Here is an 18,021-nt window from a genome sequence, read left to right as displayed (position 1 = left end):
GATTGGCTCCTCGAGGAGGCCTTGCTAGTAGCATCATAAAAAAAAGGGAAGAATTTGACAGAAATTGCGTAAAATTCATCAGTTTAACTTTGGAACTAGATCTTTACAAGTGATTAAGATGATTTGCCACTGCAAGAAACATTAACTTGCAAAGAGAAGATTTTATAACTCGTACGCATAATTTTAATACATAAGTAGGAAAGATGTGCCTTGGATCATACTAGACTCTCCTAGGATCTCGTCAAAATCAGAAATGTTTGCCAGGAGCAGATAAAATTCATTCAGTGGAAAATGATGAGTACAAAAGTACTGTATAAAAAGAGTTTATTCAAAATTAAAATCACATTTTCCATGTAAACTTAACTGCTATCACAATCTTGGAATAAATTAACAACAGAACCTGTAAAGAGAACAAAGAGCTTCTGGCATGAATTCCAAAACTTTGCGAAGCTCCAGGTAATATCATGGAGGCAGAATACTACTGAGTTATTTTTAAGATGTCGATAAGTCTGCTGTTATTTTTACCCCAAGGAAAAACCTACACAATTATTACATTGACGTGGATTAGTTCGTTCAAACCATTCTGTTATTGTTTTGTAAAATGTGAGTACACAGAAAGATTGTGTTTTGATTGGAGGAAAATGATTTTTAAAAAAGAAACTAAGTAATTGTATTTGATAACTACTAGACCCAACGACTGATATTATATCTATTCAAAAATCGTTACGAATTCTTGTCAGTCAACCCTAAAAAGATGAAAAAAAAAAAATAAGGCAGATGAAACACAATTTGATGCTGTAACCACAATCATACATCATGATGGAACTCTTTGATGTGATGCAAACTTTTTCTCATGATACAAGGAATGTATGTACAGAGCTTCAGAAAAAGAAATATTGGGCAGCCACAGATTTTCAGGGACATTAATACTCAGCACCAGGGAAAAACAGGAAACAAAACAAGACTAATCTCTTTTTTGTGTTGACCTTAATAGAAGTTGCATTGATGTTAGGAACCTACTAGAAATTGTGGGGTGGCCAAGGAGGCGGTGAGAAAGTTTTCCACAGCTCTAAGTGATTCGTCCGATTCTCAATATTGGACTCGTACCATTAAAATTGTCAAAGTTTTATTCGCAGCTGATGACAAAATCACAAAGAGTAAATGCAATCGATAGTGACTTGAAAGGCGCAAACCAATACTCTTGTGAAGCATAGAATGTGACTAGCAGTAAAAATTGTCAAGGATGACTTCAAATGAATCTAGATCCAGTTAACGATTACATACCAAAAAACCGTGGTCTAACAGTAATGTTTTGTTAAAATCCAGCAACTAATTTTTCTTCTTTGAGTTGAAACCCAAAGATACCTCTTTGGAAGAATTTTTTGTCCGTAGCGATTTGAAAAAATCCGCTCCAGCAGCTGGACAGAACGCTCCTCACAAATTGGATAAAAATTAGTGGAAATAATTTATGTTTTACAGAAGTTGAATAATTGAAGAAATATTGGATAAGTATACATAATTTTTTAAGTAACATTGAAATCAAGTGATGCACAAAATTTAAGAGGATTAGAATTATCAGTGACTAAGCACTACATAAAAAAGCGTGAAACCCCAATGAATCAGTTTAAATTTGAGAAGGATTGATATTAATATCAAGAGGTTTGGAAAAAAAAGAAGAAAAGAAAAAAAATAAACAGTAGGTATCTTACATTCATGCAATACTAAGAGTCAAGTCTTGACCTTTGTGCTTTTGTTGATATAAGAAAATTGCAAACAGAAATTTTTCAAGACTTCACAGGTGAAAACGAGGTGAGTTCTCGATGAAGAAATTAGAGCCTTGGGTCTCTCTGGTGTCCACTCTTTACACACAAAGATAAACAAGTAGAAATTTAAACATATTGTTTCATATTGCTCCTTCTATGCATATAGTGGGAAAATAATTTGGCCGATAGAGAGTACTCAACAACAAATTCTTCAAGAGATGAAAAAATAATATTCTCAGACAGAGGGGATAAAATAAACTCTCACTGAACAGCCCACATTGTTTTATGAAGAGATTTTGCAGTAGAGGAAGAGGCTGAGTTCCAAGTGGCAATGAAAACTCTTCCTCCTTGGAAGACAGATAAAGAATCCTTTCTAATATCATTGACAATTCCTCTTTAGCAACCCGTCTATAAAATGTACCGATTCAACCAGAGTCAGCCTACCTACATTAGACAATACCTAATTCTAGCTCAAGCTTTATTTTTCAACAGAAGCCTAAGCAACATTCTACCATGAAAATTTGTGATATTATCTTTAATAATGTGGAATAAATTCAACTAGAGTTTCAAGGTCGTAGAATGCATAGTTTAGAGACATTGGACAAATTCAGGCAACATGAAAAACAGGTAGGCTTCTTCTGATAAAAGAAAAAAAGAACACCCTCCGATAGGAGCTTCAGTCCAGCATTTGGGCAGGAGAAGCAAGAAACTAATTATGAGATATTTTAAACAATTTGTGATTTTTATAAAACAGCCATTGCATCTCGCCCCTAGGCCTTACATTATGGGAACTTGTAATGCTTCACACCCCTTTTTTTTGAGCAAGATCTTATTTCAGGTTGCACAAATGCAGATAGATGCTCCAGTTCGATTAGGTCTTAATTGAGCTGCATTCCGAGCTCTTTTGCCCATACCCAGGGAGAATCTTCAGGACTTTACATGGAGCAAAAAAGGTAGTCTAATTCGTTTGAATTAAAAGAAAACTTAGTCTTGAAACTGGATAAAAGGGTTTCCAAATATCGCCTTTGGTCAAAAATGCTCTAAACAGAGAGATGTTAATCTTTCTTTCAAGCACTAAAATTCAATAGAAAACTTAAAAGCTAACGATACTGTTCTGAAATTTCAATTTTATACTGGATTTGACCCATGATGGCACCATCATCATCTCTCTGTCTAGATGACTCGTAAATTGAGCCACAATCTGTGTGTACATTAATAAAAGTGATAGCTGTCATTGTTCGTGGTTTATAAAAATGACTTAACCGGTACTGAGGAGCTACCTGTCAAACTTGAATTAAGAGCATCATAAGTGGCACTTCTCATAGAAATCTACTGAAAACCAGCAAATAAAAATTTTGGGCTGAATACACCATGGTGTCAAAAATATTCTGTTAAAGAAAGAAACTGCTACTCAGCCATAAAGAGATCAAAACAGGGCTTCCTTGAAAAATTTAGATTTTACATGCAGTGCAGTTGCTGTTTTACAGAAAATTCAACACGTTGTGTCATCCGTTATTTCATTCTGCTGCATCTTCATGCAGTTATTTTGATTTTAAAATTCCTTGACTCATACAGGCTTAATTCGTTCTGAATTTGACTGCGCAGAAAAACTTGATTAGGAGAATAGACAAAAACCTACCAGATTAGTTGAACTGCTAAGACAAAAACAGATAAATAGGTTGCTTTTGAGTCATCATCTAATATAAACATGAACTATTTCATACTTTGATAGTATTTCCAAAGACAGAATGCAACTGATAAGATGGTAACTGTTGACTGAAGAATCCTACGGTGAGTGTCATCTTGCCGCGTGAGAACTACGGGAGTAATAGAGTTATAAAGTGGTAGATTCGCCAATTTTTTGCTGTTATTACAGATTTGATATTTACAACATGGATCCATCTGCCAGGCCACTGTGTGGAGCCCAGCGCTTAAGAAAGACACAGCACACAGAGGACCAAATATGATTGGTTTCTTCGGTAGCAAATACCCTGTGAACAATCAATACCATGAAATGAGCCAAAAAGATAGTCTAATGCTTTCAATACAGAAATCCATACTTCAGATGCTTGCTTCTTATTTCAAAACCTAAAATATATACCAATATAAATAGTCCAACACTGTGTTTTTCAAAATCATATTAGTGATAATGCTACATTATTAAGTCCAATCATCTAACATTTTCTGCTGCACCTTGAGGGGATGGAGTTAAGCAAGAGTATTTCGAAGCTGTACATACTTTGTAACTTTACCCTACTTCCTCTTTTACACAGAAATATTACCTACTGCACCTAATCATTTATTGCCATAAAATTTATTTCTTTCCTTTTTTTAAAATTTTAATCATTACTAAATTCTACATCATGCCATGAAAGAAAATAATCTAGTTGTCTATAGAACAATATTAAAAATAAAAATTTGTGGTAATTTTGTGCAAAGCATATGATTGTTTGTGGGCTGGGAGTGTCACCTTTGACGAGATTTGATTATAACAGTTTAATCATAGCTGTTTGGCCTGGGAGGCAGCCTTGGGGAGTGTCTGCTTAAGTTAAATGGGCATACTGGCTTGGATAGAGTGAGAAATAAAATTTTATCTCCTCGGTGGTGACAAAATTTGATGATAAAATCCTCTCCTCCACCCATTACGGAGAATTTAGCGTAAAATGACTCATTTTCAAAACCTCAATAAAACTATGAATTTAGGTGAAAATTAAAAGATAACAATGTTTCCGTAGGCCCCGCTGCGCAGACACTTACCGCCTTGCAAGTCGGCAGCTTGAAAGTGACAACAGTGCAGCTTCTCTCTATTGCTACTCTCATTTACAAAACAGATTCGTTCTATCATAATTTAGTTTCTAAATAATAGTAAACTTTAGAAAAGAAAATTGAATGATATTTTTGTGATTTTCGAAATATCATGTTGGGAGCTAAAAAGTTGCATGGAAGCTCATGATACAAATGAACTTTACATCACAACAATGAGCTTTGATTTCTGTGCTCAATTTTTTCGCATAGTGTACCCTACGATACCTTTTACCCAAAATAACCAATTGGTACCTACATTTTTAGTCTCAACTTCTTAATCAGTTCACTCACATCCATATACTTCTTAACTATTTTCAAACACAATGTAATGTTAAATGCTATTGTACCTGCAAAAATTGCTCCAACTCCCGAGAAAACGGCAGTCCTATGCAAAAAATTTCCAAATGCTATCCATTGGGCTGTTTCATCTGCTAACCTGGTTGGCTCAATGACAATTACATTACACCCTGCCTCAAGAGCACGATCTAGTTCCAGTTCAAATGCTTCAAGAGCATTCTCACTTTCATACACTTCTCGAATAACTGCAGTGTCATTCTGGTCACGGTTATCCCTGAAACAGAAATCAAAGCAAAATTATGTTGGGAGAATTTTCCAAGAAAATAGACAATGCTTCAAATTGGTTCCTCCGGCTGAGCACCTGAAGTTTTGTTTGGAAAGAGCTTTGTAATTAGCTTTTAAAAGAGTATCATGGGTAACATTAGCCTCAAAAAAGGGACACGAATATATGAAAATGATAGATGAACTCATCAGCCCTGTACCTCAGTTTGCCCCCTTCCCTCATATTTTAATTAGGGGGTGTAAAACTAATCAGCATAATTCCTTAAAGATTTTGCAATTTTTTTTCTCAGTCTCCATTGAATTTCTAGCGATAAAGTAGTTCCATTTCCTTTTTTTACACTGGGTTCTTCAGAAAAATTAAAAAGGCAGAGGTGACATGACTGCCTTCCCCTCCCTGAGTGCTTGAGTCGCCACTTAAATATTTTGAGTCAAGCCCTTTTTCCCAACAGCACTAGACTTTTTCCACTTTCTCGTTCCCCTTGCGAGTGGAGGAAGTACTTTGGGAAAGAGGGGTCCTCTCAAAATTAGAGGCAGTCCTAGAGTAGCAATTTTTTGAAAATCACATCCTATATTGGGACAGTTTAAGGATAAAATGAGCAGCTTTAAATCCTTTTGAACTCTCAAAATTGTTTGAGTTTTTTTGTGAAAATAAATAATTTTTTTAAAAACTGAATAAGTCAATGCACCTTCTTCTGACACTCATGCATTTACGAAAAGGGAATTGAGGCAACAATTACATCAACAGTAGGATTGAGAAATGCATATAAGTACTCAAGATTTGGCGCATCTTTCCTCCATCTGCCCTTCATTATCCATATCATCCGCAGAATGTTTCATTGCCATCATCTTCATCAAACTATGAGTTTCCTTCATTGTCATCAATGATTGTGGTAGTTTATGATCCAATTGATGAAAGATAAATTGACAAATGGTGTTCTTTCACTCGCTTTCAAGCAGGGCCGGATTGGCACTGAGGGGCCCGAGGTGCCAGCGAGTACAAGGGGCCCGGACTTGTGCGGGTTGCATACCCTCTAAATTGAAGGCTGTTTTCGTCTCCAATGAAAATAAAACCTCCCCCCCCCCCATCCCAGCTGTCATTTTAATTAAGTATAAATATTAAAATAACCATCAAATCAGACATATAAAATGTTATTAGATGACAAGGATATAAAATAGATCCATGACATTATCTACGTTGTAAGGAGATAACTCCCGGCTGAGATGTTAGGAGGACTCCAGGTACAAAACCAAATATTATAATTTAGGGCCCCACATGGTCAAACCCTAAAATCTACAGGCCCCAAATCCCAAAACCTAGGTATCCCATGATCCCCGAACCCAAAATCCCAATCTTAGGGCCTCTCTGAATCTGTTGCTTATACTCCAAGGGCCCCTAAAGAATCTGAAATTAAAATAAGAATCGCCCAGGGGGACTCGTGGGGCCGGGTGCCAATTTACGGGCCCCAAATCCTAAAATATAAGGGCCCTATGATACCCGAACCCAAAATCCCAGTGTTCAGGCCTCTCTGAATCTATCGTTTATACTCCAAGGGCCCCTGGAGAATCTGGAACAAAAATAAAAATCACCCACGGGGGGCCTGTGGGCCGGGGTGCTCCCAGCTAATCTGGCCCTCCTTTCAAGGTTAACAGTTATGGTTTGAACAGGCCTAACCCAGTCCTCTTTTCATTCTTCGTTTGAGGAGCAGCGGCAGTGGCAGAATGAGTTAACATGGTTTTCTGCAATTCTGCCAGCAGATCCATAAACAGTGAGGAAACTTCAATCAATGGCACTTAAGAGTTTGCCACTTTGCTTAATAAAATGCTGAATTCCAGTATGATATCTTGACAGAGCTCCTGAATATTCAAGAAATGAAATTTACTTATCAGTCACAGTTGTTGTAAAATCAGGCAATGATTAGGGATAGGAACAAAAATAAAGGAATGAGATCTTACCCATAGGTCATGTTTTGGCTTCAGGTATATATTAACGATTACAAATCTAAGAAATTATAGGATTGAGCTTCATTAAACATTATCACAAAGACCTCCCAAGGTCTTAAAATGAGATTAACACTTAACGAAATAGTCTCAAGCCTGGCGATATTCACACAATCAAAACCTGATTAACCTAAAATAACAAAGACAAAACAGACGGACCACCAAAATATAACGCGAATGTAAACAAGTCGAAACTTCCACTCCCATTGGTTCCCGCCAATTCCGCGCCGCGCTCGGCAAAATATACAAATTGACGCGCCACTTTTCAAATGAGCGGGGACTACTCTGGTTGCGCGCACCCAAAAAATCGATAATACGTTGTGAACAGTATGATGGCCCTAGTGTTCCATTCGTCAGATCATCAAATCACCAGATGTATTGAAGTGGCGCATAAGGCCAGGGGCGGACTGGTAGTCGAAAAGTTAGGAGGAGACCTAAATATAAGCGCCCCTCCTGTCGTTCGGGGGCCCCTCAAAGAAAGTCCGGGGGCCCTCCCCCGGTAAATTTTGAAAATTTCACACTTTTTAAACACGAGGGAGTTGGATTCTACGGTACTTGAACTTCAAAATAACCCATTCTCAGGATTCATCAGGGGTCCCTTCATCACAAATGCTTTTGGCAATCTTCCATGTCTCTTAGAGACAAATTTTCAAGGAATTCGGGGCCTTTTAGTGATTAAAAAGGAAAAGAAAATTACAACATTACGGGAAGAAAACGATGACTCGAAAAAAATTCGCCGCGGGGGCCCCTTCGGAACCTCCGCGGCAGATTCTCCCCTCCCTATGGCCAGTCCGCCCCTGGCGGCACAGGAAAGGCGAAAAACTAAGCGGGGACACTACTTCAATATTAAACTACCATCGCCTTGCTAAGGCGCAGGGAAACAACTATTCGAACTCTCCGGGACGCGTAAGGTATCACGCCTCATTTGAAGGCGTTTTTGAAGCTTCTGTATTTACATGACGAGATTTTCCAAATTTTTTTGCATTATATTGTAGATTTGAGTTCCTTTTATTATCTAGTAATATTATACCTGATTCTTAATTTTCAATTATTCTGCAACAATTATCTTTTTGCGAATACAATCCTGGCTTTCGCGCCCTTATACTACGGCCTTAACGGGCGAAACTACAGTAGCGGCACAGGAAAGCCAAAAGACCTATCGGGGACGCTGCTTCAATATCTATCGCCTTGCTAAGGCGCAGTGATACAACTATTTGAACACTCCGGAACGCGTGAGGTATCACGCCTCAATTGAAGGCGTTTTCGAATATTCAGTATTTTCATGACGAGATTTTCTAAATGTTTTTTGCATTATATTGTTGATTTGAGTTCCTTATATTATTTAGTAATACACAGAAACAAATAGATGGTGCTAACGATAGAACATTCTGTTCACAGGGCTCCTGCAGTTTCTTTGCTACACTTTCAGAATTTTTTTCTTGTGAAAACAGAACTTCGGTCGTGGGAACAGAGCACTCTGTCGACCTCATAACGGAAGCCTCTTTGACTGTTACAAAAGAAGTGAAGGAGCCCTGTGAACAGAAGTATTTTTTTCAGTGTATTATTCCTGCTTCCTAATTTTTAATTATTCTGCAACAATTATCTTTTTGCGAAATACAATCCTGACTTTAGCGCCCTTAAACTACTAACTGAACGGTCGAAACTGCAGTGGCGGCACAAGGAAGCCAAAAAACCCATCGGGGACGCTGCTTCAATATTAAACTTCCATCGCCTTGCTAAGGCGCAGGGATACAACTATTCGAACTCTCCGGAACGCGTGAGGTATGACGCCTCATTTGAAAGCGTTTTCGAATCTTTTGTCTTTACATGACGAGACTTTTCAAATTTGTTTGCTTTATATTGTCGATTTGAGATCCTTTTATTATTTAGTTAAATTACTCCTGCTCTGTAATTTTTAATTATTCTGCCAAAACTATACACTTGCGAAATACAACCCTGGCTTTAGCGCCCTTATACTACGGCCTCAACGGTCAAAACTCCAGTAGCGGCACAGGAAAACCGAAAAAGAACGCGGGGACGCTACTTCAATTATAAACTTCCATCGCCTTGCTAAGGCGCAAGGATACAACTATTCGAACACTTCGGAACGCGTGAGGTATCATGCTTCAATTGAAGGCGTTTTCGAGTCTTCTGTATTTACATGACGAGACTTTTCAAATTTGTTTGCTTTATATTGTCGATTTGAGATCCTTTTATTATTTAGTTAAATTATTCCTGATTCTTAATTTTTAATTACTCTGCAAAAATTATCTTTTTGCGAAGTACAATCCCTGCTTCACCGCCCTTAAACTCCGGCCTTAAAGGTCGAAACTGCAGTAGCGGCACAGGAAAGTCGAAATACCAAACCGGGACGCCACTTCAATATTAAACTTCCATCGCCTTGCTCAAGCGCAGGGATACAACTATTTGAACTCCCCGGAACGCGTGAGGTATCACGCTTCAATTGAAGGCGTTTACGAATCTTATGTATTTACATAACGAGATTTTCCAAATTTGTTTGCATTATACTGTAGATTTGAGTTCCGTTGATTATTTAGTTAAATTACTCCGGCTTCTTAATTTTTAATGTTTTGCAAAAATTATCTGTTTGCGAAATACAATCCTGGTTTTAGTGCCCTTAAACTACGGCCTTAACGGTCAAAACTGCAGTAGCGGCACCCAGGGGCGGACTGGTAGTCGAAAAGTTAGGAGGAGACCTAAATGTGAGGGCCCCTCCTGTCGTTCGGGGGCCCTTCTATGAAGGTTCGGGGGCCCTCCCCCGGTAAATTTTGAAAATTTCACACTTTTTAAACACGTAGGCATTATTGGAGTTGGATTCTACAGTACTTGAACTTCAAAATAACCCATTCTCAGGATTCATCGGGGGTCCCTTCATCACAAATTCTTTTGGCGACCTGACATGTCTCTTAGAGAAAAATTTTCAAGGAATTCGGGGCCTTTAATTGATTGAAAAGGATAAGAAAGTTACAACATTACGGGAAAAAAACGATGACTCGAAAAAAATTCGCCGCGGGGGCCCCTTCGGGACCTCCGCGGCAAATTGTTAGGGGGCGATCGCTTCCCCGCCCCCATGGCCAGTTCGCCCCTGCTTCTTTCCGATACTAAAAATATATATGAAGGGAGTTACTCTCCCTTTACAGTCACTTTAATCAAAGTGAGTGCCGAGTGTAGAATGTGTTATGTTAAGTACTTCTATACATTGCCACCTGAGGCAGCACTGTCGCCTAGCTGTCCGGGGATGACCCTAACAGAATGCTACGTTGAAAAATCCCTACATGCAAGCCTAATTTTCCAGCGTATGATTTACTTTTTCAGAAGCTATAAAGATGCCAGTTAAAGTATTTGTGGGTCTAGGAGCACGCAACTATTCGCAATCGTAATCTCTCATGGGCAAGCAGGTATCAATCATACATCACAAGGTACAATCGTTCAACGCACTAAGTTTTTTCGACCGCGCATATGTTCGGAGACTTAAACGCGAAGTTAGAAAAGTAGAAAAATGCATTAGAACATCGACGATGGGCTTTACCAGACACAAATGATAGCCACTGACACTGGAATTTCATTCTGCATTTTTATTTTTATTCTATGAAATTATTTAGTCGGAGTAACGTATTTTGCGTGATATTCATATATTGCCTAAGCAGCAAAATTGAAGGCGAACCTTGGATGGGCGATCCCTACCAAAGGCGGGCAGGATCATTTATCGGCTCCCTCTTGGAGCAATAAAAATGTGTGTTCTGAATCGAATGCGAGGTGTTTTTTCCAAACACCACTCTGATTGCATTTCTCTTAATTTTGTAGAGTTTGGGGTTCAGAATGATGCGCAGGGGCTATCGTCCTTTGTTTTGCTAAAATTTCAAAATCTGCCGAGATTTTTTACCTAATCGATGCGTTGTATCGCATGCCAGTTTGACCACGTCACTTGAGATTGACGTTATGTAGCCGAATGCCGAGAACAAGTGGGCGAAAAAACCCTCGGAGAAAGAGAAGGGTTTCTTCTCCTTCACCTTTTTTTCGCCGAAAGGAAAAATCACGTAACAGAAAATTCGGTGGCGGTGTAAACGTTCCGTTTCCGCCAAAGGAACGGCAAAGCAATAGTTATGGGGGAGAGCGCGCGAGAGGGATTAGAGGAGGGCGGTGGTGGTTAGAATTAACCGGAAGGGGGCAAATGAAATTATCCGGGGGGGGGGGACGCAAGAAGTGGACTTAGTTTTACGGGGGGGGGGGGTGGTTATCATTTTTCTGGACACCCCCTTCCTTGTTTTGCAAATTGGACCCACGTCCCGACTTAATCTACTACGTAGATGTCAAGAGGCAGCGGCCCCCCACCCAGATTATGGCACCCCTTAAAATCATCTTTTTTCTCCGGAATTCATTCCATATTTTTGATTGCCAGGAGGGGGCAGCCCCTGGGGGCTGAGCACTGAGGATGCCAGGGGGAGCAACCCTCGCGGGGGTTGGGCTTCGTCGAGACATGCACGCTGGGCGTGTCGATTTCCTATGACATTTTTGCAGTGGTGAATGCATAGCGACGGTGAAACTACCAAACCATCTCGTTTGCGGTGTTTAAAAATCTACGCTCACATTTTATTTTTTTGAAGTAGACCAAATCAATATCATTCCTTGAATTTTTCACGGAATTTTCTCCGCACAAAGAGGAAAAATCACAGAAATTTTCAAGACTGGATGTTAAGTAGTTTTTCATTTAAAAAATAAAGTATGACAGGAAGTCTGCGACGTCGCAAACCGAGATACGTGGTTTGGTAGTTTCACCGTCGATAGCTGAAGTGCGCTACAGCTAGAATTGTATTTAGCAAATGGGTGGTTTTTCTACGAGGATTAAAAATAAACGAGTGGCGCGGAATATAACAAAAGAATATGAACTATGCATAACGATTATTCCGATAACGGAACTTGGCTGATTTGAAAACGCCTTCAAATGCGGCGTGATACCTCACGCATTCCGGAGAGTTCAAATAATTGTATCATTGCGCCGTAAGAATGTGACGGAAGATTTAAATGGAGATAGCCTCCATGCACGCTTGGCGTGTCGATTTCCTATGACATTTTTGCAGTGGTGAATGCATAGCTGAAGTGCGCTCCAGCTAGAATTGTATTTAGCAAGTGGGTAATTTTTATAGGAGGATTATAAACAAACAAGTGGTTAGAAACGGAAGCAAAATAATATGAGCTATGCAAAACGATTATTCTGATAATGGAACTTGGCTGTTTTGAAAACGCCTTCAAATGCGGTGTGATACCTCACGCATTCCGGGGAGTTCAAATAGTTGTATCATTGCGCCGTATGAATGTGACGGAAGATTTAAATGGAAATAGCCTTCATGGTCGATGTCAGAGGGGTAGCACCTGGGAGTTGGGCTTCTTGAAAGCCAGGAGGGCAGCCCCAGGGGGTTGGGTTTCTTACATGCCAGGGGGCAGCCTGAAAGCTGAAATGATGCGGGTAGAAATCTATATTTTTGAATGAAAACCCTCCCATTTTAATTAGCTGGACAGTAAGTAAAATTTGCAGCGTGCGTCTATTCTGCCGTGCTAAGGAAGAAAGCCGTATGAACATTCGAGAGTTGGCGAATTTCCTTCGATAAAATGTTCATTTTTGAGAAGAGTTATGAATATTTTTCCTTGAAATTTCCAGAAGTTTTAGATCAAATGACAATAAAAATTACTCGAGAAATTGGAAGAAAAATATTATCAAATTTTCTTGAAAATTTGTGTTTTGTCAAAGGAAATTTGGCAATGCCTGAGGGTTCATACGGCGTTTTTCCTTAGCACGGCAGTATTAGCCTGTCTTCGCATGCCGCACCTTATATTATCAGACCTTATTATTAGAGACCTGCGTGGTCTCGTGTTCTTAATGTCTCGTGGACCCATTTTTAAAGGTAGGAAATTGTTGTATCCGAATTTTTTTTTTTTAACAAAGTGTTGTTGTCCCGGGATTAGAATAGGCAGGCAAGAATACTTGAGGGGAAAAAATGAGTCATGGAAGACCGAAAAAAGGCGGAGAGTCCGAGCCGAAGGACCCGAAAGCCAGGCAAATTGCGTCCACGGTAACACCAGCATGCAGAAGCATAATAAATTATCCTCTAAAAAATGCCTCTTGTTTAATCCCAGGCCTTTACTCTTCTACTTGTTTTTCATTTTCGTTTGCAATTGGTTTGGAGTAAAACTGATCAATAGGGTGTAAATGTAGAGCTGAGGTTTCATTCGAATCCGGTGGGGAAAGTCCCACACGGAATGTACGCAACATTGAAGTTTACTACAAATTGGTTTATTTCATTCAACAGTTTTTAAGTCTGAAGTTGAGTCAAAACAGACATCTAAAAATGCGTGTACATAGGTAATAATAATTAAAACAGACGATGTAACAAACGATTTAATATAAATTAAGCACAAGATAATTGAGTTTGCTCACAAGTATTTTTTTTTATATTTTTTTTCATATTTTATTTTTTTTACAAAAACAGAGTTACCATAATAAACAGGTTGGCTGCTGGGGAAAGGCGACGTGTCTTTTCCTTCTATTCTAATAATATGTAAAATGGCAGTTTTTTGTTTTAAACTTAAGGCCCACATTCCCACCAAAAAGCTCGCTAAAGTAAGCCTTTAAAATATTTTACGGTCCAATGGCGATTTGTCTTGGCGTGATTCAGAATTGGATGTAGGTATACCTATCGATGGCTAAAGTTGAAAGATGCGTCGGTATCTCGTTTTATGTTTTATTTTTTTGAAAAGACTCGAAATCCAAAATATCCATTGAATTGTGTGGATAAACCTTTGAGTATTTTTCGACTTTAGCCATCGTCGTACTGGTAATAAGTGAGTTGCCCTATCGCCAATCTTTAGAGTCCAATCAGTGATTTATTTTTTTGCCGACGGAAAAGCTGCTATCGTGTTCTTTCGTATAAATGAACATGAAATTAAGTTGCTTTCAATCATTGACAAAATTTACTAAAATTTCCCGAGAATATTTGCGAGGGTTTTCTCCTGTGGGAATTAAATGCTTGCAAAAATTTTCTGATGTTACAATGCAGGTAACTGCTGTTGTTCCGAAAAAATTGTCTCTGCATGGACAAGTGATCACGGTTTGTCAATTTGCTTTTACAAGTATAGGGTCAACTGATGAATGAACAGAGCTTGTGAAACCAAATTCTTATTCTAAAGTTATAAAAATTCAGAGCTCTAGAGAAGAAAGTAAGGGAGTTTTCGTTGTGTGCGTTTGAAATAGGAACGGAAAAAAATCAAATACGTACCTAAGTAGTTAAAACCCCGAATTCGATTATAACAGCTTAGCGTTTCAAGCTATCACAGGATGCAAATATCTTCAGCCTTGCGTCCTTTTTTTCCCGCCAAGCTGATCTATTATTACGTAGGAGTGTATTTTTGCCCCTTTCAATTATAATCATTTTACATAAGAAATGTTGTATCTAAAATTTTGTTGTTGTTGTTGTTGTTAGGTACCTTTTAAAAATGTACCTAAACATTGAAAATACTAAATTGTGAAACGGAACCCTCCGGAAAGGTGGAGGGACTGAGTAGGACATTCACCCAACCAACCTTTAATCGTTATATAATATTTGAAATCGATTGAACTTAGACAGAAAGAAATGTCGGGTTATTTATAATTTTTTACAATTACATCTGACGCAATAAACCAACGTCATCAGACTGCGCTTTGGTCACACTAGCGACTACTCGTCAACATACAGACGTACTTATGCAAAGAGGAACTATGTTGCTCGCAAACCCTGTGCACAAAATTCCTTTTGGCATAACTACGTCTACATCTAAGGTCAAGCAGCTTCCTTACAGGTACACTGATTTAGTGGATACTTCATGGTAATTGCCAGTGGCGATTCTTGAAAGTTGGCATCGCTGTTTTTTCTCCATTGGAATCTACTTAAAATATCGACTTAGATGAGGCAAGCTGCCTCACCAGGAGTCTTACAGACATTTAAATGGAGGAAAAAAAGTGTTGCCAACTTTCAAGAATCGCCACTGGTCATTGCGATACTCGACAAATCGATTTTCGATTGCTCCAATGTAGATCATTAAACGTAACCTCGATTCCGAATTCTGTGAGGAGTTCATTACGATTATGCCATTAATAGGTCATAAATCAATTAATGACTCATCAATCATGAGGAATTTCGATTGCAAGAAACAGTTGAACGCACTCCACCGCCCTAGCGTTAATACTGCGATGTTAATGGCCGTATGAATGGTCGTCCCTTGAATAGCTCCATCCCCAGGGAGGCCTCACATATTAATTCTACATCGTGATTAAGGGAGTTTTAACGAGATCTTTTATATTAGAATCACAAGAATGATAATTTTCACGAAGCTTGAGTAAAAGCCATCCGTAGATCCTGGGGGTAGATCCTTGCAAGCGCAAGGAATGATTAAAAAAATTTAATTTTGACCCTAATTATAATTTTTGGCACTTCTTGTCTTTGTTTTTCCCGCGAAATGGTGTGGACCCAGCACCATTTCTCCACCTTGTCGCAAGGGATAAGGATACTTTGTCTCTGCGAGGTTCAAACTGAATGGTGTATACTGCTGTGCCAAGGAGAAACGCCGTATGAACATTCAAGAGTTGCCAAATTTCCTCTTAGAAAATAGTTACTTTTGAAAGAAGTTATGAATATTGCTCCTTGAAATTTTCAGGAACTTTAGGTGAATTTGAGATCAAAATTATCGGGAAAATTGGAGGAAAAATCTTTAACAATTTTCCCGAAAATTGGTGATTTACCGAGGGAAATTTGGCAACGCTTGAAGGTTCATACGGCGTTTTTCCATAGCACGGCAGCAAATCGTTTCGCAGGGTGATGACAGCACCGGCAAACGCCCACAGCGTTTTCCTCGAATCTACCGTTTAGCTTCCTGAAACTTTGAATTTTTATCAAAAGGTTCAATTTCTGAAATTTTTGATGCTCCTGCTTTAAGTCTAATGAGGTAGAACTATCTCCTCTATTTTGTGGCATAGTTATACCTCTTTTTTTCTCCACTACCTTAGGGCATATTTTGCCTCACTCCATTACATACATTGACGAGTAAATTGGAATTGTATGACCAAGGCTATCTATACGGTTGATATACCGTAGCTACGGTATTTTTTGCTTCTTTCTCCCGAGATAAAGTCAGAGGATTTGTTTATTTAGCTGGAAGTTTATTAATCGTAGACTCTTACCTTTGTTATTTATAATTTTGCAATTCTGTCAGTGTAATAAGATTCCAAGGGGAGATGCATGGAGATTTTGGATATCGATTTCAATGATATTATACACCATCCGCCAATATTATCATACAATATATTGATATTAGCTTCTTTTTATCTTTTGTGGCTGAATAGGATTAAGGCATTTTGAATTTATCCGTATCCAGTGCAAATCATGCATTCTTCGGAGAGTCTTCTCTGAATGTAATTTTCTGGGCTTTGAAATATCTTTGGCTAAATATTACGGAACAAGGAAGTAAGCATACAAAAATTTTCACGGAGGACCTTCGTAAAAAGTTATCATAAAATTGAAGCATCAACTAATGAAAGTAACAATATTTTTACACAGGGACTCGGAATTCATGGGGGAGCTCATAAAAATTGTAAGGATGGGACACGAGGGTGAGGGGCGAGGAAAAAAATTCATCCTATGTTACCACTCTTACAACGAACGCAATGAAAAATGACTACATATATTAAATTACAATAATTTGTTATAAAACTTATAGCCGATATAAAAATGTAGGTGATACATTTTCAAAAAATTCAAGTCGAATTTCGATCGAGTCCTTGAAGTTTTGCAGTCTCTTTCTTCATTTCAGTTTCAATGGGCAGTCTGAGCAGGACGAGCTTCAGAAATTCAGGTCAATCCTGAAAAATTGAAAGATAGTAATCAACTTTATATAGAACCAGTTAATAATTACAAGACAGAATAATATTCAGAGCAGCGGAAATTCTGCAAGTTGACAATATTGGTTTTCCTTTACTTTAATCCATTAAAAATATCTATTTTAGGTGAGGCAAGCTGCTTCACCAAGAGTCGATTATTTTACATATTTAAATGGAGCAGTGGCGAGACGTGAAAGATCGATTATCGATATTTCCCCATTTGAAGCTATGGTGAAGAATCGATCATTAAGGTGTTCCTTGCGAACACCTTGTTTATCGATCCTTCACCATAGGTTTAAATGGCAGATCAATCGATAGATCGCAAATCACGCCACGCTTCTGCAATCAACCTGCTGATTATGCTCCAGAAAAACATATTCGTGGAGACTCTAACGCATGGGTATAAAAAAAAAAAAAATTAAAAAGGCCGGGCTGTAAGCAAAGTATGCATGAATGTATGTTACGATCGGATGAGCAGTGGGTGTTCAACCCATTTCAGGCAGACCATGCAAGGGTTGGGTTAGGAACAAATTTTGCTTTTTACTTTATCTTAGAGTAAATTATTGACTGTATGACGCTTCGGGCTCTTTAAACCCGATAATCGCTTAATTTTTTCATTATCATTTCTCCCTACCTTCCATTTCTGTCGTACGTTCAACTGGCCAACAAATATGACGAGAGTGAGGGGGGGGGAGAAAGTTCCCCATGTTTTCTTCTTGCATATGGAGCAAAGCTTGGGAGCTTTCGACCAACCCGATCCTGCTTCGTCATCCGATCGTGGATTTTTAAAAAAAGGAAATCTTATTCATTCCTCCAGAATGTCTGATATTTCTGCCGAACTACCAAGGCTCAACATACTGACGATGTGAGTTTTTCTTGAATATCTTGCAAATTCAATTTCTACACTCTGATTACTATAACGTTGCCACTTGCATTATTAAAAAAAGGCCG

At 38.6% G+C, this 18,021-nt stretch overlaps 2 protein-coding genes across 4 annotated transcripts in view; both read right to left on the bottom strand.

The window, feature by feature from the left end:
- Positions 1 to 307: 307 nt before the first annotated feature.
- Pmi (Transmembrane protein Pmi) lies at positions 308 to 7,329 on the bottom strand. Its single transcript, XM_019061518.2, has 3 exons — positions 7,101 to 7,329; positions 4,916 to 5,139; positions 308 to 3,754 (listed from the first exon to the last, which is right to left on the bottom strand). The coding sequence occupies exons 1-3, from the start codon at positions 7,109 to 7,111 to the stop codon at positions 3,477 to 3,479; spliced, it is 513 nt and encodes a 170-aa protein (XP_018917063.1). The 5' UTR covers positions 7,112 to 7,329; the 3' UTR covers positions 308 to 3,476.
- Positions 7,330 to 13,110: 5,781 nt separating this feature from the next.
- Positions 13,111 to 18,021, bottom strand: part of LOC109044063 (uncharacterized) — a 51,709-nt gene continuing 46,798 nt past the window's right edge. For 2 of the 3 annotated variants that reach the window (XM_019061562.2, XM_019061563.2), the window contains exon 4: positions 13,112 to 17,052. In XM_019061562.2, the coding sequence (XP_018917107.2) occupies positions 17,034 to 17,052 (19 nt within the window). In that variant the 3' untranslated portion in view covers positions 13,112 to 17,033. Of the gene's footprint in view, positions 17,053 to 18,021 lie in introns of all 3 variants that reach the window. The other variant, XM_072306230.1, reaches the window with a different exon arrangement.

Source organism: Bemisia tabaci, chromosome 1 (genome assembly GCF_918797505.1).
Source record: "Bemisia tabaci chromosome 1, PGI_BMITA_v3".
Classification (NCBI taxonomy): Eukaryota; Metazoa; Arthropoda; class Insecta; order Hemiptera; family Aleyrodidae; genus Bemisia; species Bemisia tabaci.
This window is presented reverse-complemented; position numbering and strand designations above follow the sequence as displayed.